At 38.5% G+C, this 25,128-nt stretch overlaps 3 protein-coding genes across 4 annotated transcripts in view; 2 read left to right on the plus strand and 1 right to left on the minus strand.

Annotated features, from left to right (window-relative positions):
- Positions 1-11,533, minus strand: tap1 (transporter 1, ATP-binding cassette, sub-family B (MDR/TAP)). 2 transcript variants are annotated; one of them, XM_067600683.1, is made up of 13 exons: positions 11,431-11,533; positions 6,998-7,330; positions 6,378-6,606; positions 5,879-5,993; positions 5,171-5,301; positions 4,746-4,951; positions 4,278-4,475; positions 3,787-3,915; positions 3,430-3,624; positions 3,163-3,336; positions 1,532-1,691; positions 1,095-1,231; positions 1-1,008 (listed from the first exon to the last, which is right to left on the minus strand). In XM_067600683.1, exons 1-13 carry the CDS (start codon positions 11,500-11,502, stop codon positions 781-783), a joined length of 2,307 nt encoding a protein of 768 aa, XP_067456784.1. In that variant the 5' UTR covers positions 11,503-11,533; the 3' UTR covers positions 1-780. The 2 variants fall into 2 exon arrangements, with proteins under 2 accessions (XP_067456784.1, XP_067456785.1); XM_067600684.1 differs by lacking the exon at positions 11,431-11,533 and adding an exon at positions 8,228-8,403.
- LOC137190941 (uncharacterized) lies at positions 11,060-18,302 on the plus strand. The gene is made up of 6 exons (XM_067600685.1): positions 11,060-11,286; positions 12,180-12,287; positions 12,391-12,540; positions 14,346-14,975; positions 15,775-16,677; positions 16,869-18,302. The coding sequence occupies exons 1-6, from the start codon at positions 11,241-11,243 to the stop codon at positions 16,910-16,912; spliced, it is 1,881 nt and encodes a 626-aa protein (XP_067456786.1). The 5' UTR covers positions 11,060-11,240; the 3' UTR covers positions 16,913-18,302.
- notchl (notch receptor, like) overlaps positions 17,711-25,128 on the plus strand; it is a 12,734-nt gene continuing 5,316 nt past the window's right edge. The window contains exons 1-6 of the mRNA XM_067600682.1: positions 17,711-18,444; positions 18,978-19,350; positions 20,508-20,652; positions 21,281-21,613; positions 22,783-23,003; positions 24,642-24,966. Of these exons, the coding sequence (XP_067456783.1) occupies positions 19,299-19,350; positions 20,508-20,652; positions 21,281-21,613; positions 22,783-23,003; positions 24,642-24,966 (1,076 nt within the window). The 5' untranslated portion in view covers positions 17,711-18,444; positions 18,978-19,298. The remainder of the gene's footprint in view (positions 18,445-18,977; positions 19,351-20,507; positions 20,653-21,280; positions 21,614-22,782; positions 23,004-24,641; positions 24,967-25,128) is intronic.

The following is a 25,128-nucleotide window of genomic DNA, read 5'->3' on the forward strand; positions in this document are numbered from 1 at the left end:
TTCATGGAAAATGTTTATTCTCTTAATTTTAGGTGCACACACACTAGCTTTAAAATACATTTAAGAAGGTAAAAAAAAATCAGCAATAGGAAAAAAAAAAAAAAAGTTCAACATGAAAAATATATACCTTTATCTTTATTTAGAAACACTCAATCTAAAAACGTGCAGAATCTAAAAGCAACGTGCAGAGTCTACAAAGCAATAAAGTGTGTGATCATCATTAACTCTCCTCAAGATGATTACATTGACATAACTGAGCTGCTGCGTAGGACATAGGGTTGGGCTGGTAACTGGTTGGATTAGATGATTGTGGACAATTCTGCAAATCAATGAGCAGGACTTGATTTTTGATTTTTTTTTATTTTCCAGATAATGTACTGTATTGTGTTCTGTCCATCAATATTGCAATATAAATTCAAATGTCCTTTGATACAGGATTTGATCCATATTGCAAATAGGACTGTAAGATCTTCCTGGAGCAGTTGGGGGTTAGATGTTCAGCTCAAGTGCTGTTGATTGAAGGGAACCTTAACTCTGGAACTCTTCTGGGATTTCTGGCACAACTTCCCCTACTTTCAAGGTTCATGGAAAAGGGAAACGGTCTTAATGGGCCAAAACTCTCAACACTTGCAGTATTAAGTATGGCCTCACAATGAAGATGTTTTTTTATACTACAAGTGTTGCTGGAGTTTTGACCCCTCAAGTCTGGAATCATAGTTGGCAACATCCTTGTCACTCGACTGCTTCTCTGGCTTGAGGGCAAACTCCCGCCCGCACATCTTAGTGTATATCATTCTCCTCTTCTTTGCGTTGGAAGCCCCTATTTTGCTTTGTCACCAGTTCAGCATAGAGGCCGTTTTTCCTCAGCAGCTCTTCATGACTGCCCTCCTCCTGTATCGACCCCTTGTCCAGGACAAATATGTGATCGGCCTTCTCCACAACACTCATCTTGTTGGATATCAACAGCACAGAGCAGTTGTTGGTTTGGTTTAACAAAGCTTGGTGGACCTGTTAAGTACAATCATGACTTGGTGTTACATGAAGAAAAACAAAGGCAAATAATGAGAAAAAGTTTAGACTCAAGAATTTCCTACCTGATATTCATTCTCTGTGTCCAAGTCACTGGTAGCGTTGTCCAGTATCAAGATCTTAGGACGTCTGATTAAGGCTCTAGCAATGGCAATGCGCTGCTTCTGGCCTCCAGATACCTGTCCTCCCTTCTCCCCGGCATCTATCCAAAAGAGGGACATACTGTTATTGTTTATGTACATCCTCAGGGAATAGTTTTTATTGCATTGTTGCATTCATCATCCTTTCACTACTGTCACACAGCCTGACAGAATGAGTTGCCTAAAAAAAATCCATCCCCCTTCTAAGAGATGCACCATAGCAGGCATTCATTCTGTAAGTGTGCAAACATCTAAGAATGAAAATGAAAACGAAAAATAAATAAAACATTTTCTATTGAGTTCCCAAAACCCCCATGTTAGACCCAAATTTATGATCCACTACGCAAAATTCTGGGTCGAACCTGTGTCATATCCTTTTGACAGGTCCTTGATGAAAACGTCGGCACTAGCCAGCCTGGCAGCTCTGTACATTTCCTCATCAGAGGCATGCTCGTAGCCATACTTGATGTTCTCCCGCACTGAGCGAGCAAACAGCACACAATCCTGGCTCACCACAGCGATCTAAAAACAAACAGGATGAGGAGGAAAAGTCAGTGGCTGCTTAACTGTCAGAGCTGACACAGCAGGGTTTACAATGAAGGCAACAGCAGAATAAAGCTAGGCAAAAGTGTCCTTACAATATTCCTGTAACCAGTGTGTGATAATACAAAAATATAAATATTAAGTTGAAAGATAAAAAGCAGAAAATTAGTGAAATTAAAGAGAAATTTTGAGGATTCAGAGTAGAAACTTTCAATGAACTGTGCTTCACCTCCCCTATGTCATTATTGCTGTACAGCTCAGGGCTACTTTAATTCATTTCTGTTTTATGGCCTCAGCTGCACAATACACCGTCATATTTTTCATCTTGAATTTTAGTCAATTTTTGTGGTACAATGACTTGATGAACCCCTTAGGGTGTCAGTACCTCACCAATACAATTTGTAGTTTATTATGTCTTTTTTCATCTGTATCACCAAATAAAGCAGATTAATCCATAGTGTCTTTACTGTTGGCTTTTTTCATGATGATATAGGAATTTAAAGCTAAAATATTTTGTTTTTATAGTGGAAAATTGCAAATGTTGGGACATTAACTCAATCAACAGAGGTCAAGGAGCATAGACCTTGCAATACACTTGATTGCAGTTACAGAACAGTTACTCCTGTAACCATTTCTCTTCATTCTTTGTTGATTGTGTAGTTGTGTTATTCTGTTTGCTGATTGTGTTTTTGTCTTATGAATGTTTCTTGCTCTAAGGTCTCTCTTGAAAAAGAGATCTTAATCTCAATGGGACTGCCTGATTAAATAAAGATTAAATGAAAAAATGCTTTAGGACAACAGCTTGTTAAGTGGACCTAACAGTGTGTCAGGGTGGTGTTTCTCTGATTGTACACAATTCTTCCCCCTAGTGGACAAAATCACTTACTGCAGCTTTAAAGGTACCCTGCAGATTTTTCTGGTAAACAAAAAAACATGTATATTTACATTCAGAGTTTCTCACCAAAATGTACTGTGTGTGTACTTTAGCTCTAATAAATCTATTAAATGCATTTCCTTAGCTAATTTAAAAAAATATTTTAAATTGTACAATGTTTGCATTCATGTTTGCCATTGTAGGTGCATTGCTACACTTCTTGTCTCATTTTCGTCACCAACTGTGGTTCAGTGGAATAGAGTAAAACTAGTGGTAGAAATATGTATTACATTGCCCACATGCTCCAAATCATCATGTCCACACCTTACTCATAAAAACATTGCATCATTGCACTACTAGCGATGAAAAACTACTCAGGGTACCTTCAAGCTTCCCATTCTTGCACAATGTCAGCTAAATGCTCAAAATTTCAAATACTAAATTGAAAAAACTGATAGTCTACCCATGCACTAGGAGAGACTTTTGTGTCATATCGCTCTCAATTACAGGAAGCACTCCCTCGTTTGTTTTTATGGTAAAAATATTGGTTGCATATTCCTACTGTTATCCACCCACCTTGTCATGAAGGTACTGGTCTTTGTAGCTTAGCAGCGGTTTCCCATCCAGTAGGATCTCTCCTGCTTGGGGCTGGTAAAACCTCTCCAGCAGCTTGACACAGGTGGACTTCCCTGATCTGTTTAGCCCCACGAGGGCAGTGATCTGGCCTGGTTTCATCTCCAGAGACACATCCTGGTAGAAGAAAGGAATAGTGTGGATTCGTACAGAGTCATATGTGATGACAAATATTGTAAATATAATAAACATACATAAAGACATACATACCTTGAGCAAAGGATTGCTTTTTTCTGTCCCACTGGGATAGGAAAATGTAACTTTTTTGAATTGAATGTGTCCATTAAGGTTTTCAGGGGCCAAAGTGCCCTCAGGAGGTACTTGAGGTTTCCGATCCAAATATTCAAAGATCTTCTCAGAGGCACCAATTGCCTTTTTCACTTCTGGGTAATAACGCATGACAGCCTGGGAGAGAGGTAGTAGAATGAGGCGCTTTTTAGTTTGACACATTTTGGTTTAAAACAAAACAATCTACTGCTCATTCATCATTCTGCAGTAGGGGAAACAAGTGCAAGGATATAATATTTTATTCAAAATGATATCCCTTTATCTTGGCCTGTGGCTCACCTCAACAGCAGAGGCAAACTGCAGCTCGTACAGGACGAATGACACCAGGTCTCCACTGCTAACAGCCCCTCTGGTAACAAGCGTCCCTCCATAGTAAAGAATAAACACTTTCAAGGCTAAGGTGGTCATCTGGAGGGACATAAAACAATGGTTTACATGACAAAATAAACTATTCATCTACCTTACAGGAAGTTGGTCAAAAAATATTCCAAAATTATTCCAAGCACTTCGATGAACATGCAGATTAGTAGCCTTTCAAAATAATTAAGGTTACTGGTGTATTTCTGGCTGTAAACAACTGACAACTGAAATAGTGGAAAGTGTACATATATATACACACACACACACATCTTCTAGCTTTAAAATCACCAGCCAACAACCAATACCTGACATTATATTTTGCTGTATTCTCTAGGTTAACTCCCACTATCTCATACTCACAGACAAAGATATGCTAAGAAACACATAATCCAGGTCAGTATTCAACTCACGCTGCTGGCCCAGGTAGAGGCTGCATAGGCCGCTGCTTCCTTTTTATTAAGGGCATAAGTATCCTCCAGCCGCTTTCTGTACCTCTCTGTCTCGCCATCCTCGTTGGCAAAACTCCTCACTGTCTTCATGCTGGAGAAGGTCTCTGTGGCCACCTGGTTGGCCTTAGCCAACGACTCCTGAACCTTTACCGAAATAGTCTAAAAGATGGATAGAAATATAAAATAGATTGTTTATGTGACAATTCGATACAGTATTTTAAGAAAATAAAAATCACCCTTTGTTTACTGATGGAAACTAATCAATTTGATGCTTAAGGCATTTTTTTGTAATGATAATTATGTAGCTGCACAGGAAATACCTTCACAAGATGTTACACTCTCATTTGTTTTTTTTTGTTTTCAGGATCAATTGCTTGTGGGTAAAATTTTCCTTGAAGAATATGGGATATTTAGGGAACTCCTGTTTACCTGGTGGAAGTGTCCAGTGAGCTCCGGTATGACCCAGATGATGGGCAGTCCCATGCAAGTAAGCAGGGTCATTTTCCATGACTGGCTCACCATGAAGAATAAGAGGAAGGCAAAACGTGCTGTGTACCACATCACAAGACTTAGCTTCTCACTCAGCGCCTCGCTCATATCGTTGGTATCCGTGGTAATACGGGACACCAGTTCACCTGAGATAAGAGTTGAAAGTTAGCCTTATTTTTTTGCCAGCCCAAACTTATACTGTCAAATATATCTACTGGCAAATTCATAACAATCAGGAAAAGCGTACACTTTAAGTGCATGTAAAAATGGTTTAAGATTTATTCATGATGGCCTACTGTGTACAGTGCATTTTCATTTAAAGATGACTCTCCGTCAGTCCTACGTACAGTCTGTACATGACTTACCGGTTGAAGTGGACTCAAAGAAAGCAATCTCCTGTTTCAGCACAGCCTGGAAGACGACTCCCTGCACTGACGTGTGTATGCAGCTCATGGTGATGTTGTACATGAGGTCACATACGAACTCAAGCACAGCACTAAACAGACAGCAGAGCGCACATTTTAGTGTAAAGTACACAAAATGCCACTACAACGATATTACTACTACAACTACTGTTTTAAATATTGTAATGGAAAAACATTTTAAGAAAGATACAGTTATGATTGATTTGATTTGTGTACAAAACTTCAAAAGAAATCATTACCTAAATATCTTCTTTAAACCCAGAATTGGTTGATTTTTATGTGAACTACAACGTTAATTTCAGCATAAATCAAAATTCTACAAGAAAGATGCAAATGAAACCATGGATCAAATACATCCATGTTTTAGGACTACAAACTATACCACTAAGGTTGAAGACTGATAATGTTTAATGAAGCTAAATTGAATCTGAATCCAGTATAAAAATACTTATTGAAATCCTAACCCAAAAACTAGAAGTGAGGTTTTGCCAATCACATATTTGCAATTTAGCTACATGATAACCTAAGACATTGTTCTTTGCTAATAAAAAAAAGAGAAGAGATAAATATTTGAGATTTGAGATTTCAGGTATTTTAAAAACATTGAAACAGTAATGTTTAACTACTATGTGACAAAGCTTGTATTACCTGGCAATAGTCATTAGTGTCATGATTGTGATGGCCTCTGTGAATGCATCAGGTGCTTCTTCGTTTATGATCCAGTCAGCCACACGACCAGTGTATTGAGGAACAGCCATCTCACCTACGGTCAGAAGATCACACTATTATCACTTTTATCATAACACTTTCTTTGACCTTTTGGCTACTGCAAGCACAGAGATTACCAACCATTTAGATTTTGATCGATTATAGTCATTCAAAACTTCCAAGTTCTCTACTTTAACATGAAAAACTATGCAAATGTTTTCGTAGCTCTGCCTGAAAAATAGTTCATGCCCTAATTGGTGCAAATAGATGCATTTGATTCTTAAATGTAAACTTTTGATTAATACTACCAACTTTGTGCTTGAAGCTGCTATCAACAAGCAAAAACATATCTATTCAAACTTTGTAATGGCATGAGGACATTATAAAGCTATTATAATATCAACTACATAACCTTAAATTAAGGTGCTGGCTCACTTACCATAGGAAGAGAGAACCACAAGAACCAGCACAGCAACAAAGCGCCAGAAATAGGGCATCATGTATCCCATCAGTCTCTTCAGAGAGGCACCGGTGTCCTCTTTGGGCTTCTCAGAGGGCTTTCTCGTCAACAGAGATGAGATGTATTGACCCCAGGAGTGCAAAAGAGATGACACATATCTACTCCAGTAGAGCCACGCCACCACTGTCACAACATAACCCTGCAACACCTGCAAAACAAACAGCAGGTTAAACACACACAATACCATATCCAGAAAAAAATAACTCACATGAAATGCATCACCTGTTGCTTCAACAATGCAAATGAGTCTGTGTTTGGATAAAAGAAAATGTATTTAAATACCTAATAGCATTCTTTTTTTTAATCAAAAATGTGTTTGTATGTCCACATTTCTCAAATTGAGGATTTCTCGTTCTCTTCAGACTGGTTTGGTTTTGGTTTCACTCTTGTTCCTGCTCTAGACTCAGTAGCTTGAGCTATGTATGAGCGATGTAGGACAAAGATACCTGAAAAAAGTGTTTGGAAAAGTGCCTACTTCTGCCTTTACTTGGATGGTATCCATCCTGGAACTAATCATGAATAAAAACACAGCAGCTCACCCTTTCCCAGGAGTGCCATCCCCACAGTTCCTCCATGGTGGACTGCCCCAGCACCCAGAGAAGAGTTGTGTACACTGGGAAGTGAAAGCAAAGGACCCCTAAGCTCTGGAGCCCCTTGAAGCTGCTCATCCATGGCAGGCTTCCAGGGTAGGTGAAGGTGAGCAGGAGAAGGAGGCTAGCCCTGATCAGCCCTCCTCCCCACAGGGCGATGAACGGATGGGAGAAGAGGAGAGGTGAGAACTGTGCCAAGCGGATAGTGTGCACCACACACATATCCAGGCACACGAAGAGCAGAGGAAGAGAGAGGCTCATTTTTTGCATGATACACAAGTTCTGTAAAATACAAGAAGAGAGAGTGAGGGTCAGTGGCTGAGTATTTAAGTTGACACACAAAGTAAGGTTAAACAGAAACCTCCAAAACAGAAAATGGATATGTTTATTTATATTATATTGTTTATATTACCTGTAGGCTGAACCTTGTAGAATATTTTAGAGCTGCAACATTTAGTCCATGAGTTGATTGACACAAAATTAATCGGCAACCATTTTGCTAATCAAATATTCATTTACGTCATTTTTTAAAGGAAAATTGCCAAAAAAAATTGCTGGTTGGAGCTTCTCATAAGTTTTTGTGTGTGTGTCACATGATAGTAAACAAAATATATTTGGATTTTAGACTGTTGATCAGACAAAACATTTTAAGACATCAAACATACATGTATCAAACATATATGTTTGATACATGTATGTTTGATATATATAACAAGCATATTTCATTATTTTCATTATTTTTTTCATAGACAAAACAATGAATCGATTAATAGATAATGCAAATAACGTTAATCATTAGTTGCAGCCCTAAAATATTTACCTACACCTCTGTAGGTACCTTAGCTAGGACTACAGTTTGCACTTATATGCCTTTTACCGACATTGATACGTTAAGAGTTTAACGTTACTTTCTTTTTTGCTGCAGGTGGTATTCAATGTTAATATACTTTCATTTTCATCTACACTGCTGATTTCTTTGAAACCGTTTGAGGACAGTAAGTCTGACCCAACCCCACATGGCACTCGGAAACACGAACGACTTAGCAAAACACTCAATATTATAAGTATTATCAGGTCAAACTGTAACGTTAGCTGTATTACAGTTAACATACAGTAAATAACTTACAGTTGCTAGCCGGGTTTAGCTAGCATTATTACAGCTCTTAAAATCCAACTTACACTTTCTTTCGGCGAGCCGAGTTTGCTGTGGACGTTTAGTATGAAACTGAAAACTCTCCGACTCCGATATTTTGGTCAGCAAGCTAAAACTGTAACAATTAAATTAGTGAATGTCAGACAGCAGCCTGTCCTGACTTTAGCCGAGCTGCAACTATCAGACTGAAACCGAAACTAACTATTTATACCTCTTCTTTTTTTTTTCTTTTTTTTTTACAACGGAAAGTACCGTTCATGTCGGTCAGAGATGGCGAATAAACACTGGCGAGGGTTATAAAACACATTTTGCTTTAAGTAGTACCGTATTTATAGATATAAGATGTTTAAGAAACATTTTTAAAAACATAATGTATGTTGCATGTACTGTACGAGGGTAATGTCTGGTGTAACCTCGGATCTATCTCCTAACAGTCCAACAGCGACATCATGTAACGAAACGCTGAAACTGCCACAGATCAATAATCTCCTTAGTTTATGTCATTAATTAGGCTAGTTTAAGAATATTTTCCTCTTCTTTCTTGGACCTTTTAGCTATTTGGCTTTTCTCTCTCTCTTTTTTTTTTTTACTTAATAAGCTGTATGTGTCTTTCCAAATAAATTATTTATGTTTGGCCTATATGTTTTACATCATCATGATCGATTTTATGTCCTTACTAATTTTAAAATGGAAACTGTTAATTAACCCCTTGAATGTAAGCCTATGTACAGTATGTAATGTAGTTTAATTTAAATTTTCCCCTGTTATTTGTTGTCATAGCCTTGCTTGTTTTCCTTGGGTCTTGGTTTTGATCATGTTAAATAAAGTTATATTTATGTATTATCTATCTATTTATATCTGTCTGTCTGTCTCTCTGTCTGTCATATGAACATTTTCAAGGTTTATGGGCCAAACCATTACTCATCAAACCAGTGTAACATCAGTAATAAGTTTTAAGTATATTAGTATAGTATTATATTTTTGCCTTTCTGTGCCCAAATCAGATATTACAAAAAGACATTGCAGCAATAACAAAAACATACAGTTTGCTGCTTTTTCACAACAGACATTTTAACTTGTCACAGTAGGAAAAATACAGGTGTTACTAATAATATTAACGTCAGCTTTCAAGTGTCCCAGAAAGACAGTGTGACACTGAGCCAACAATACCAGGACCCTGAAACTGAAGCAGCTAAAAGGACTTATTTATTATTTACACCTGTGCTTTTCCTACTGTGACATGTCAAAACGTCTTCTGTGAAAAAGACCTATTGACCCCACCATCACCATCTTTCCCCTGCTGTGCATTGTGTGTGTAAGCTATTGCCTCCAAGTGTATATTAAGGAAAATGGTGCAGACTATATACTGTACATGGCAGCTTCATTATTTACCCCTAGATCCTACTGATGCAGCCCCAGGTTTTCAGTGTGTCAATTAGTTTGTTGTAATTTGTAGAGCTGCAATGATTAGTCGATAAATCGATTAAGCAATTGACAGAAGATAAATCACAGTTTTTTTTATAATTATTTATACAATTTTTAAACAAAAATTCCAAATCAGTTTTTCTGCATGTCATACATGATAGTAAACTGAATATCTTTGGGTTTTAAACTGTTGATCTGACAAAAGCTTTGAGCTTTTAATAAACTATAAAAGGTATGTTTCTCTATTTTCTGACATTTCATTAACAAAACAATTGATTAGAGAAAGTTGTAGCCCTAGTAATTTGATTCAACCAATCTTTATTTAGGCAAATGTACAATGTGAGCCCTATATACTAAAATGATAAAACTTGTGTTGAAACCAGATTTTGACACAAAAAAATAGCTAATTCTGCCTGCTTTAGTTAGTGTTGTATTTTGGTGGTCAAAATTCTTTAAAAATGTGCAATTTATTACAGTAAATTACCAAAAAACAATTGACAGGCTGTGAACCTAAGACTTTTGGGGCTCCTGATGCACCGGGGCACATTGCCCACTTTTCCTGGTTGGTAATCTGGCCTTGTGCTGCAGCCGATGAAGACAACTGAGGGACTGAAACTTTGAACTTCCTAATAGCTTCCTTCCTTTCCCTTCCTTTTCATGTAAGAAAAATAGGATGAGCAAAGCTATAAATATCCTCACTATTTTAAGTACTATCTTCACACGCACCTATAAATCACTTACAATACTTAGAATATGTTTCCTTTTACGTATATTCAGAAAATACAATAAAATTTAAATTTGATAGATTTACAGTGTAGCCTCTTTTCATCGCTCAGATACAATGCTGTGCAAAAGTTTTAGGCACTAAAAGTAAAATTTAAAAAACAATGTCATGAATAGTTTTCATTTATCAATTAACTTAATACAAAGTCCGGTAAACAGAAGAAACCTAAATGAAATCATTATTTGGTGTGAGCACGCTTTGCCTTTAAAACAGCAGCAGTTCTCCTCAGTACACCTGCACACTGTTTTTCAAGGTACATGGCAGATAGTTTGTTCCTGCATCCTGGAGAAGTTACCACAGTTCTTCTGTTGATTTAGGCATCTCAGTTGCATCTGTGTCTTCATGTAATCCCAGACTGACTCCATGATGTTGAGATCAAGGCTCTGTGGGGGCCAAACCATCTGTTGCAGGACTTCTTGTTACATCTGGGATGGATCAGACGCCTGCCTGATGATATTGCATAATAGATAAGAATCTAAACATCTAAAGTGCCTCAAACTTTTGCACAGTGCTGAAGGATAGATAGATAGATAGATAGATAGATAGATAGATAGATTTGATGTAATAGATATTATAGCTAGATTAGATATCATTATTTAAGTAGTTTTGACTTTTAAAAAAAATCTAATTAGCTATTGCAGGACAGAGACCTTGTAAGCCAGTGCGCATGCTCAGACATGGCAGCTGCCAGTGAGAGGCTCCTCCGATCCATCAGTGATATTTAGCTAAATAAAACCTGAGCAAACTGAGCTGACAGATGTTGGGTTTCACTGTCAGAACCGTAATGGAGTAAACAGCCGACAGCGGTGGGAACTTGTGATCTGGTCTGGATGGAACCGACGGGTCTACGAGACGTTTTCAAATGTATAACACTATGTAAGCAAACACGGAAGCCTGAAGTATATCATTTTAAAAGGGGTTTGTCGTAGTTTAGCCTGCACGAAGAGTTGCTTGGTATTCGCTATATATAACATTAGCGAAATATCTATCATGAGCACCATTTCAGCCTTTTAAACTTACCTTTTCTATGTCAGACAGGCCTGCAACGCCTACTTCTACGTAACGTACAAAAACATCTGGATTAGGACACATGGCGTTGTTATTGTTCTTGTCCACAGTTAAATATGGATGAACTGTGCTTTTAGATTACGTCTGAATGGACAGTGAATGCGACTGCGCCTTAAAGGATAGGTTCCCAGTTTTTCAAGTCTGTCTTAAAAAAACAGTCAGTTATGGACGCTGAAAGAGGTTTTCCTCGCTGCAATCATTCCTCCTGTTCATACTGGACATTAAAACATCTCCTTCAGTGTGTTTTCAATTTCATTTTGTGTAAAAATGCATTTAAAAGTTTATCTGAAGCTAATATTAAGTTTCAGCAGTCATATAGTAGTCATATCAAGTGGATATCTGCCACATTTACAGTCTTTTTAGCATCAAATTCCCTCTTTGTGTTTCTTCGGGAAGTGTTTCCCTGTTGAGCTGCGCTGGAAGCAAAGTAACAAAAAGAGGGACTTTGGCACTAAAAAGACTTAAACGTTGAAAGACTTATTTGAACCTTCATATTAGCTTCAGATAAACTTTTAAATACATTTTTTCACAGAAGGAGGCTTATGGATTTTTTGCTTGTATGAACAGTAGGAATGAAAATGGCAAGAAAGCACCAGGCTATTGTTTTAAGACAGACTTGAAAAATTGTGAACCCATCCATCAAAAGCATGTTGTGTAGCTTGATGCAAAAGCTACAATAACTTTTTAAAAAATATTTTTAGCCATTGCAGCAATGGAGGATATTGGTCTCCTTCCCAAACCCACGAATGACCCCCCACTTCACAGACCCACAGTCTCTGAGACTTTTGGGCTGCACCACATGCCACCAGGTGGGTATGAGATCCAGCAGTGTCACTGTCACCAGCAGTGTCTTAATAAGACATGATGTCAATTATTGTGTGTGTGTCTGTGTGTGTGTGCTGTTCTACCCAGACCATCTGCACGTCACTGATGCAAGCAGGAAATCTGACATGGAAAAAGATGGACCGTCCAAAAAAAGGTCCCACTCAGCAATAATAACAGAGCCGCAGATGATTCCCCACTGTCCGATGCAGAATACACTTCCTCTGGGTACTGACACAAGTAAGTAATAGCGTATTGTTCTTTATACAGTTAGTCACCAACTATTTTGGTAATATGAGTCATTTTCTAAAAGAAAAAAATATGTGGTTCCAGTTTATTAAATATGAATATTTTCTGGTTTCTTTAGTCCTCTTTGATAGTATATCTGAATATCTTTGGGTTGTAGACTATGACAAAACATTTTCAGTTGCATCTTGGGTTTTGGGATACAGTTTTACAATACAATTTTTAACCATTTTCTGACATTTGATAGACCAAACAACTACTGTAATCGAGAAACGACTATCGTGACAATAATTGACAGATAATTCGATAATGAAAATAATTGTTAGTTGTAGCCTTAGCATACAGTGTATTTAACTACATACCCACATTTTTAGAAAGTTTCTCTTGTCTGCAGATTTAAAAGAATAATGATTTGAGCCCATTTTAATTGTCAGCTGGCATTTAACTGAAATTGTTGGGATTCAAAACTGTCACAGTGCAGGTGGATGCAAAATTTTATGAATGCCAGCACATACATCCTGTTAAAGCCTATAACACATTTCTTTCTTTTTCACACATTCATTCATATGAGTCCAATAAGTAAATATAAATACATGCAAATATCTGATATTAATGTGGATCTCATGACACAAGGATGCCTGTTTAAAGTTGACTAAAATAAAACATGATCCACCCAGATTATGATAAACTTTTGAACACCATACAAGCTAGTATGTAAAAAAGTTAAAATATGTTTCAGACTTATTAAACAGAATGACCATGATAAATAAGTTGGGCTTTTAGTATTATACTTTATATACAGTAGTATTCTTCTAATACATGTGTGTAGAAACAAGTTACACAGGAAACAGAAACTCGCAATAAGTGGAACTAAGTGTGTAAATGTATCAGTACACCAGTTATTTTCACATGAGTACATGTTCAAAATAATATGGATTTTTTAACTTTTTTTCAATTCCAAAATTGTCATCCTTTAGTGTCCAGCTCCAGATCAATATCAGAATGTTTTTTTCATTCAAAAAAAGCTTGATTTTCATTAGTTGTCACTATAAGTGTAATTGCAACACAGGGCCAGAAAATACAGCTTTCTTGCAGTGACTACAGCCTCTTTTATACAGAGAACCTGCTTTATAGCCATAAAGAGGTTCCACCTTTGAGCTGCCTTTGCTTTTTCACACTGAGCCACACAACGCCGGCATAAAGCCGCCTCCATGTGTGCTTTTACACAGCATGCCAGCGCTCCAGATTCAAAGGCATGACTTATAACACAACAGTGTCAGCTCCCTGTCCCGCTGTGCCAGCTGTCCCTTTTACACACACAGTCCATCCGGCTCTGTGACTACCTCCGTAGCCGGCTTATTGGCAGAGAAACTCTGCCCCCCCACACTCTGTGTTCATACCTTTTATACAGAACAGCGAGGCAGATTAAAGGCACAGTATTCCCTCCTTGAACGGGTTTTGTAAAAGGTGCTATTGACATCTGACAATGTCTGTCCCTTTTGATGGGATGTGTAGATTCATGTCCTTTGTCCAACAAAGTGGTGTTTATTATTGAAAATACCCGAGATAATTTAGGGTAAAAAGGATCATTAAAAAATAGTCCCACCATTTTTAGTCTGTATATCCACAGATTCAAGTTTGTCAAAGTATATTTATTTCTATAACTTGTTGAAATTGTTCACCTAAACTAGGAGTAAAATTGCTTTATTGTATTTGATAAACCAAAAATGTTATTTGTGTCAGAGCCTATGTACTTCAGGCCACTGCCTCCAATAACGAACACTTTTTTTTTTTAACAGCATTCCTCAATACAGCTGCCAAAAATGGAAACACTCATCTGGATAAGGCTGCCAGAAAAAAAAACAAAACCAAAGTTGCAGATCCATCAAAGTGGAAGCAAAACAAGCAGAAACAGCTGAGAATGGAGGGAAAAGCATACGTAAGCAAACGAAAAAAAGACGGCGAGGTTGTGACAAAACAGCCAAGAGCAATGGGACCAAGATGCACCTCGAATGCATGCAAAAAGGCATCAAACCGGCTTTGCAATGAAATCAACGAAGACACCCGAAAAAAAGTGTTTGATGAATTCTGGCAGCACATGAACTGGGCTCAGAGAAAGATGTACGTGGCAGGACAAGTCGATCGCAATGCGGTGGAAAGATCTCGAGCAGTGGGATCGCAGTCGAGACGATTGGTTTCACTACGTTATCACTTGATGGTGGATGGCAAAAGGAAACAAGTGTGTAAAAACATGTTCCTGTCCACGTTGGGGATTGGAGAGTGGTCTGTGCTCAACTGGGCACACACAGGAAAAACAAGAAAGACTGAATCAAATGAAAACAGATTAGAAAAGAGGCAGGTTGTCCCTCAGTGTCCACAACTGAACTCTGCTCCTTCTACATTCAATAAAACTGTGGCGGTAACTCAGGGTGAGTGATTTTTATTTCATCTTTACACTTTTCAGCTACTCTCTAAACTTGAAACAATTATCTGATTCATCAATTAATCAAACAACACAACAATTCCGATAACTTGTTGTGTTGAGTAGTTCCAGCTCCTGCTTTTAGGTTTATAACTGCTGGTTGGACAAAACAAACTATTTCAAGATGTCACCTCGGGCTCTGGGCAATTGTGATGGGCATGTTTCACTATTTTCATATATTTTATAGACAAATTAATAATTTAATAGGAATAATAATCAAGAGATAATTTATAATGATAATAACTGTTAGTTTCAGCCAAACTTAGAAGTGCACTAATGTGATGATGTCACTGCAATGTTAGAACATCTACTGTCATTTTGACATTTTTCTGCTAAATTCAGATATTGGCAAAAGACCGCTGTTTTTGCTTTAACACAGAAGTGCATCACTGTAGAGCTGCAACAACAAGTCAATTGACAGAAAATTAATCAACAACTATTTTTTATAACTGATTAATCATTTGAGTCATTTTTTTAAAGAAAAATGCCAAAATTATTTGGTTATAGCTTCTTGTATGTGATTATTTTCTGGTTTCTCTTTTTGGTTTCCTCTATTATAGTGAACTGAATATATTTGGGTAGTGGACTATTTGTTGGGGACAAAACAAGACATTTTAGGTTGTATCTTGGGTTTTGGGAAACACTGATCAACATTTTTCTGACATTTTATAGACCAAACAACTAATCAAGAAAATAATTTTCATACCTGTCTCATGCATGCCAATGACATTTCCCTGTTTTTGCAGAACAAGAGAATGCCACTGACAAAGACAGAAACAAGCCTTCAGAACTAGAAGGACCAGCCAGAAAGAAATCCAGAGTTGCCAAACCTTTAACATGGAAGCAAAATCGACAGAAGCAACTTAGGATGGAGGGCAAACCGTACATCAGCAAAAGAAAAAAAGATGGTGCCACCATAACTAAAGCTCAGAGGGCGATGGGACCGAGATGCACATCCAGTGCTTGCAAAAAGGCATCCAACCGCTTCTGTGCTGACTTCAGTGAAGACTCAAGGAACAAGCTGTTTACTAGCTTTTGGCAGTGCATGAACTGGCCTCAGAGAAAGGTCTATGTGGCCGGACTAGTTGATTGCGACCCGGTGGAAAGAACCAGAGCACCATGGACTCAATCGAGAAGATCTGTCTCGATGCGTTATCATTTGATAGGCGACGGCGACAGAAAACAGGTTTGTAAAAAGATGTTCCTCTCTACTTTGGGGATTGGAGAGTGGTCAGTGCTTAACTGGGCACAAAATGCATCCCAGCAGGACAATTCAGAAGAAAATACTAAGAAGCGAATGCAGAGAAAGTCCCGTAAAGCTTCAGAGCACATATTCCTGAAGGAGTTCCTCGACAGTTTACCCAAAGTGCTCTCTTGCGGGACATCAATCTCTAAGCTGTATCTGGAGCCAGTCTTCTCAAACATGTCTGAGGTGTATAGGCACTACTACAACCACTGCTTAGAGAAGAAGACGACGCCTCTGTCCCGGCAGGTTTTCTGTGCTGTATTTAAAAAGATGGATTTGGGATTGTGCGACCCCAAAAAGGATCAAGGTTGTTCTTTTGGTGCGACAGGAAACTTGTTCAAAGATCTTTGGGAGGAATACTGCATGGAGAGGGGAGCTTCAGGGCCACAACTAGAGAAATCAGGTAACCAGTAAAGAGGGACTGAGGACATAAATGATCTACAGTGGATCATTCTGTTAACATCAGCTGTGTAATACTCCATTACTCCATTTCTGATGGACACTTTGATTCTAAAACTTTGCCAAAATGACTGAATTTAACAATCTCACATTTCATTAAGTCCTGTTTAAATCCTATGCTGTCATGGCCTACAGAGCGACAAGGCACAGTTCCACTGGATTCACCTCCAACTTCATGATGTTTGGCCGGGAAGTGAGTGAGCCGGTAGACCTGGTAACCGGTTTGCCCCCTGACTCTGAAACCGCTCCCTCTGCTCCTGAGTATGTCCAACGCCTCTGTGAGCGGCTGGAGCTGGCGCATCAAATTGCCAGGGATGCACTCGGTGAATCTGTGAAACGTGCAAAGAGACAGTATGACAAGAACTGCTGCCACACACAGTATCAAGTCAGAGATGCTGTGTGGTATCTCATCAAGGGCACAAAGAAGACCAAGAACAGGGTCAGGAAGTTCCTCCCGTCATATGAAGGTCCCCTCTTCATCGTAGGGCAGCTGGATTACCTAGTGTATCGCATCCAGAAAGGCCCAAGAACCAAAGTGAAAGTGGTTCACCATGATCAGCTGAAGCCCTATCGCAGCCGTGAGCTGATGGACAACACCTGGGCCATGGAGCAGGCTCAGGGCTGGGCACCGTTGGAGGTGTCACCTCCAGCCTTGGACAAGGATTCTGCAGACCCAGACCTGGAGCTCTCTGGCCTCTTCTCCAACGCAGACTCCGGCAACACTCCACCAGATCCAGCAGGGCATACCCCTGCAACTGCTAACCCCCCCCCCCCCCCCCCCCCCAAACCTTCCTCACCTGGACTTTCCTTCCCCCAGGGACTTTCAGGATAGTGGGGGTGGAGAGGTGGGTCGTCGTCCTCGAAGACCAAGCTGCCGACGTAGGCCCCCAGCCAGGTATGGTGAGTGGGTGGCTCATTAAGGACAATTGATGCACAGTTCCAAGGGTTAAAGGACAATTCCCAGTGTTAAAAGAAAAAGAATGAGGGGAAATGTCTTGTACTGTTTGCTACTGTTGGAGCTAATGGTCATTTTATATGTTAACTACATTTATAAAAAAAAAGAAACTTGAGGAGTAGGCCTATTTGTTTGATAATAATTATCCACTGTGATACAACTGTATTTTTCTGTTGAAGGAACACCTTTATGCCTGTATAGTAAGTGTTATTAATGCCTTTTCCAGGGTTTATAATGCTAGGCTGTGATGTGTGCACCCTATAAGAAAGATTGCTACATGTTCATATTTGCACTGAGAAACTGCACCTTTCGCTATTTCCCTCCTACAATGGACTGTAAATACACTGGTTACACAAAAAAAAAAAGAGGAAATGAAAATGTTGATGTGTATCATTGTGCTGGAGTGGAATTATGGGGATATGCCATCCAGAGTGGGGGTAGTGTTATACGAGTGGCGTAGTGTCTTTAAGAAATATCCCAGTACATAGGAAGTGCGCATGACGCATGTGTATGGTCGAGCGAGATAGCGGTTAGCTGTAACAGTAAGAGTACAGTGTATGTACAGTTTGAGCTGTTCTGACAGAGAATAAATGCTGCAACTCCTCAAGATTGAAGCTGAGTTCCCGTTTCTTGCTTGCTACCTGTTGATAAAGTGGAGGGAGTTAACTCCGAAGTTAGCGGTGACTTCGGCCCTGGAGTAGTAAACAAGTCTCCCCTGTGCTTCCCGACCACGGTCTGGACGCTGAAGCAGGAAAGGTTAACACTATGTTGTTCCTTAAAATATAAGCTCTTTTTACATTCTTTGTCAGTGTTAAACATCTGTAAAAATATATATATTTAAACATAATAATCTGTTAATCTGTTGTTTTGAATTTCAGTTAGAGTTGTGTGAGAGTTCGAAGTGTCTGAAAAGACTCTCAAGACTAAACTATTTAAGTCATTTTTTCTCATCTGTATCTGTCTGTACTTGGCAAATTTCAGTCTCTAGATGTCCTATTTTCTTTTTTTTTAATGAAATAAGCACAAACAACAGAAACAGTTTACTGTGTTCGAGTCCTTTTTAGAGTCAGAGCACACAGTTACAGCACAGTTTTGTTTCTTTGAAAAGGTCAGATTCAAACCACGCCGTCTGCTCGCACCCCGTAGCTTTTTACATATAACGGTTCTTCCAACAGCTCAAATAACCTCATACTGTGTTTTTTTTCAAGTTGAGACACACTAAGAGCACACACACACACACAGAAACACATGCACATTCGGTAATCGCCCTCCTATTCTTCTCCACACAGTGGCAGGAAGTTGTCCAGATATCCGCAGGGCCTCTGAAAAAAAGAGCGAGTGAACAAAGTGGGCTGGGTGGTGGAATTGGAAGGTGTTGGTGGTGGCGGTGGTGATGGAATTGGTTGACTTCACTCAGAGTTAACTGTTCACTGTGAGCAGGCGGACTGTAGCTACACCACAGAGCTACAGATTTACAACCGTCCAAAAAAACGTTGTGAGCTACTGCAGTGTCAGAGGCAGTTTATGGTTTAGTGGTACAATACAGCTAGACTGGACTGCTGATCTGTGTGAGCGGAGAGAAGGAAAGGCCCACAGCTTATGACCTGAAGATGTTGGCTCTGAGGACGTTTGTTCTGCTTGGACTGAGCTGGACGTGTCAAGGTGAGTCAGCCACCCTATCATCCTCAGATTTATCTTTCTTTTGAGCATACATGAAACACGTTACCGGTTCAAAATGTGCCTAAACTTCACCCTGTGACTGTAGATTGTAGAAAGAAAAGTTGATTCTGATGACCAGTTTGAAAAAAAATATGGCGTCTACTCTTATCCAATAATTAATGTTAAAGTGTGTTAAATTAATAATTACTATTTTTAAGGTCTCTTTGACAACTTAAGACTTATTCAGATTAAAACCCTATAGTTTTAAGACAATAAATAATGAACTTAAGTGAACTTTTTCCTAAATGTATTATTTTGAAATATTTCGGTTGGAAAAAATGGATCTTATCCTTGATAATATTCTGTTAAAGACAAAGTGAAAAGTCTATTTTATGTAACATCGTCATTGTTTTCCTCCACAAGGAAAACTCTCTTTGCTGCTCAAATAAAACAAAAGTGTAAAAAAACTTAACACGTCTAATTTCAGCTCTATTGTCCAGGCCTTTTTTCTGTTATGGTTTTATGGCCCCCACACACACCTGCCAAGCCCATTGTCCAACTCCATCACATTCCTCATTGCCAAGGTGATGACCTTCGACCTTTATCAAGTCCCAGCCCACTCCATTTCCTGTTGCTATTCACTTCTCCTGGAAACTTCCTGTTTATGTCGGTCCCATTTCCTGTTCCCTTTAACGGTCCGTATCAGGACCCACCTTTCATGACTTGACCTGCATTGTTATGAATTGTTGCTAATGCTCTGAAACAATGAGTTGGTTTTGATATGTGGTTAAGTTGGTCCTGTGATAAAACTGTGAAAACAGTTTGCGTGGTCAGTTTAATTACTGCAGCTGTGTATAGTGTCAGGTTCAAGAAGCATTAAAAATAACTGCAGGTTTTACTGAAATAATACTCATTTTGAATTTATACATTCAATTTATTTGTTTGAAAGTGTTGCAAAGACTATTTGCCTTTGACACATCTCACTGCTGACAAAATTCACCCGTAATTTAAATAGCACACATATACCTAATAGAGACTGTCTAGATCACTCTGCAAATACACCATTATTACATTTTAACCACAACAACTTAGACAAAAGTATATGTGTGTCTTGGCTCACTTTTACCAATTTTTGTACCAATCTGTGTTTGTCTCAACAGCTGCACCTGTTGATCCGTGGGGCCAATGTCCTGTCAACCGACAGTGTAAGGAAAAGTTTGGGAACGGATTATGTGAAAAAGAATGTACGGAGCCTGAATGTCTCCGAGACGGCTTCGACTGCGGGAAGGACAGGGGCCTGTGCAAGTAAAACTCTTTTGTTGTCATTTTCATTGTCAGAAACCATGAAAACAATTTCAAGATTAATATTGACTTTTGTGTTTTAGTTGGCTTAATTGTGCAAGTTACTTTGTTCTTTTGAATTGTCTTATGTCGATTTATGCATCATTTTCATTTCTTATCTTATTTGTATTAATAGCCTATTTGAAACTTTTTACACATAAATCACTCAGACTGGGTCAAGATATCTAAATAACAGGCAATTTAAGAGTAACTGGCTTCATCATGAATATTATTATCAAATTGCAATAATTCTGTATTGTTCATTTTCATTTTTTCAAATAAAAATGAAATAGAAATAGTTAAGTTTGGTAGAAGGTGCAGCCAACATGATATTTATACTTTAAATAAAATTAAAACAATAAAAAAAACACCACAATATCAAAGTCACGATATTAAATCAAATAATTTAAATCACATAAATTCACATAGTTAAAGAAATGAATAATAATTTAGAATCCTTCATAGTCACTTGCTCCTTGTATTTTCATTCTGTATTTTATTCTGAGTATGAAAGTTTAAGATGATTTTTTTCATATCTCTTACTCTTCCTCTCCTTTTCATTCCTTCCATCCCTCCCCATCATGGCTCTCAGTCCGGGCCACATCCAGTACTGTCGCGATCACTACGCCAACTCCCACTGCGAACAGGGATGTGACAATGCCGCCTGTGGATGGGATGGCAGCGACTGCTTCACACATCAGAGCTCTATATGGGCTAAAGGCACGATAGTGCTGCACACCAAAATCCCACTACATCGTGGCACTTTCTCCAATAGCTCCCTGCTCTGGGCGCTTAGTGTGCTCCTCCAGACACCACTCAAACTGAGAGGCTCAGCCCCCCTTAATACTAACAAGGACTTGTTTGATTTTGACCCTCAGCAGCTCACCGACCTGCTGGCTCAAGCATCACCAGCTGCCTCAAATGGGTAGGTACACAGTTACATGTTACTGGCATTATGATTAGGAATGTCCAGAATTGTGAGTGTAGTTGTACTTTACTTAACCTTTATTTAATCAGGTGAGTCCTTTTTGCAAGGGGGACCTGGCCAAGACTCCTGACAAAACAACACAGCAGATAAAACAATATTAAAGAGAGATAATAATACTAAAATAAGACAACAAGTAGGCTAATACAGAGACATTTAACAATGGACTCATTTGTCATTAAATTTATAGTCTTGAAAGTAGCTTGTGCAGAAAACATGAATTTTTCATGTCTTGTGATTTGAGATAATGATTATAAGATGAGCTCTTATGGACAGAGATGGCCAGCCAACTCTGGAATACAAAGTCAAGTCAATTTATTTTTTTATAGAGACGAATAAAAACACAGACATAATTATGAGAATAAAAGGTGAAATTAATAAAAGCATAGAGTAAAATAAATAAAATGTGGCTAAATCCTAAAAACACAACAGCATTGCACAGAGAACAAATAAACAATAGAAAATAAATAAATAAAAACAGAGTGTGACCAGTCGTGTCTTCATGATGACAATTAAGAGCCTAAAGAAAAGAGATGGGGAATAATAATAACAAAAGTAAAAATTATGAATGATGTTTTAATTTGGTAACAAATCTCAACATGCTTCTATAGTATTCCCCTGAGTTGTAACAATATAGTCTATGGGCTTCCTCCTAGCATTAGAAAATATAGTTTTCTATTATTTGTCTGCATTCAATATAAGCTTGAGTTGAGACTATTAAATATTAAAGATCCATAGCTATACAAAACTGCATCATCTGCATGACAATGGGTATTAGTTTCATGTGTATTTACACCTAAATTATTTATGTAAAGAGCAAATAAAAGTGGGCTGAGCACAGAACCCTGAGGCACTCCTTTTAGTTCAGCAAGCCAGTCCAAATTAGAAGTAAATATTTCAGGACTTTGTATTGTTGATTTTATGCTTGTTTGGTAAGAGTATGTAATTTTTTGTAAATGGTGAATGTCACAATAGGTCTTTTATGTCAGTCAGTGTGTCAGATTTTATTCAGCAAATGTATCTAGGCAAATCTATTCCTTAGAAACGGCCTCAGAGATGACATACCTGCTGTTTCCTACTGTTTCCTTCCCTCTCTCTTTCTTTCCTAGCTCCCTCCTTTTCCTCCAAGTGGACAACAGGCCATGCTCCCGTCTTCCCTCTACCTGTTTCCCCTATGCCACCGAGGCTGCCAATTTCCTTCGTGCCGTAATGTTACTGAAGCCTGACTCGTTCCCCAACCCCTCAGAGCTGAAGGCCGTCATCAATATAAGAGGTGTCCGAGAGGAAATAGGAAGCAGAGAGGAGGAAACGGTGAAAAAGGAAGTCAAAGGTAGGCTGACGTCCTGTCTCCTGCATAGGCACACATCCAACTTTGAATTTCATCCAAACAAAACAGTTTATAACACCTTTCCGTTTCCAGTGTGTACATGTGTTGGTCACTGTTGCAGGGTTAAGTTTCAGTTGTTCAAACATAAGTCTCTCAGAGGCAGAGGTACTCACAAGCTGAAATTACAAAAAAGGATTTCTTGTCAAAATATTATTCAATTCAATTCAATTTTATTTATGTAACGCCAAATCATAACAAAAGTTATCTCCGGGCACTTTTCACATAGAGCATATCAAGACTGTACTCTTTAATTTACTGAGAACTGACAATTCCCCCACGAGCAAGCACTTGGTGACAGCAGCAAAGAATAACTCCCATTTAATGGGAAGAAACCTTGAGCAGAACCAGGCTCTACGTGGGCGGCCATCTGCCTTGACCGGTTGGGTTAAGAGAGAAAGAAGGAGGGAGGGGAAGAGGGGGGAGAGAGACAAAGAGAAGCATAATAACAACAATAATAACAATAACAATGATAGTAATAATAGAGATATGACTAGTAATATAATAATAATAAATATTAATAATTACTATAAATGAAAATGACATTACATTTATTTATAATAATATTCATGATGCTGGTAGGTCAATAGGCCAGCTAAGTGGCCTCCCCATGTGAAAATAGGAAGGTTAGCTCTATGTAAAACATATAAAAGGTCTTTTTTTTTTAAAATATTAAAATTAAAGATGAGTTGGATTAGATAAGGTTCATTTGAAATGGGAGTGTATTTTTTTCTTAACACTGCACAAATAAATATTTTTATATTGACAATATTATTTGAAACGTGAAAGGGGTTGCTTGTAGTGACGAAACCACAGAGAATTATGACCTGACTGTGCATTTGCTCTTAGCTCCATGGAGCATTTTAGTGTTAAAGCTCATCGTTTTGGTTTTACGGCCTGAAACTTCACTGTTTTGCTTCACTCTTACTGCTGTATGCTACCTGCCCAGCTCCAAATGGCAGACAGGCAAAATTAGCGACTAGCCAACGGACACAGTCAAGCATTTAGCAGCTATAGAGCCATGAGTTAGTGGAGACCAAAGTAGAGCTAAAAGGAGAGTGAATATAGGACTTATTTTCACCAGGTGACCAGAAACACTACTCTAAATGAATGCTAACATTGCTTTGTGTCTGATTGTTGTGTAAATAACAACTTTTTAAAGTAATAATATGTCAACATTGTGTTTACAGTTTGTTCCACTGCTCCCAAGAGTCCAAAAAATCTTCTTCTGCTTTAATATTGTGTTTAACAGTAGTTAAATCTTGTTCCAGTCACCTGCAAAGTCTAATTATATTTTCAGGTTTAATTGAATGATAATATATTGAATCTCAGCGAAATCTGTCACAAAATGACACCCTAAATTCGTCAGTAGTTATTTATTTGTGTATTTTTTGAAAGTTTAGGATCTATGTTTACCAAAACATAAGATGTGAGAAACATAACCTTTTATCAGATTAATTTGAGTAATTTAGTAAATAGGATCACATATCAATATTATCATAATATTATCCATCTCATGCAGCCCTAACAAAAAACATTCTACCTGTTAATAATAAAATTAATTTTCCATTCTGTCTTTTATAGAGCCGACCCCTGTGTGGCTGTGGGCTGTGGTTGCCGTAGCAATAGGCCTGCTGCTGGTGCTGACCCTGGTGGTGCTCCTAGTGGTGAGGAGGGTGAGGCAGCAGCGGACGGAGAGAGAGAGCAGTAATAGGGTGAGACACAGGTTCACAGTCCCTGACAACGACAGCAAATCCAAGGCCTGGCCACCGCACATAGCCCAACAAGAACAGAGGGTCAGATCCAGCAGGGAGAAAGAGAAAATCAGCTTGAGGAAAAAGAAGAAAGCAAAGGAAGCAGAGAAGAAGAGGAGGAGGGAACCACTTGGGGAGGACGCAATTAGAATGCGGTGAGGGGAGCTGCTTTGAAAGATGTGACAGGATGTTTTGTCTGCTGGAGGAATGATGTCATGTAGACAAATACAGTGAGAGTTCATAAGTTTGAATGTCACTTTTTATTGTCAATCTGGTGTATTTTGCCCTGGAACTATAGTCTGTAAAAAAATCTCTGC

The sequence above is a fragment of the Thunnus thynnus genome, chromosome 10 (genome assembly GCF_963924715.1).
Source record: "Thunnus thynnus chromosome 10, fThuThy2.1, whole genome shotgun sequence".
NCBI lineage: Eukaryota > Metazoa > Chordata > Actinopteri > Scombriformes > Scombridae > Thunnus > Thunnus thynnus.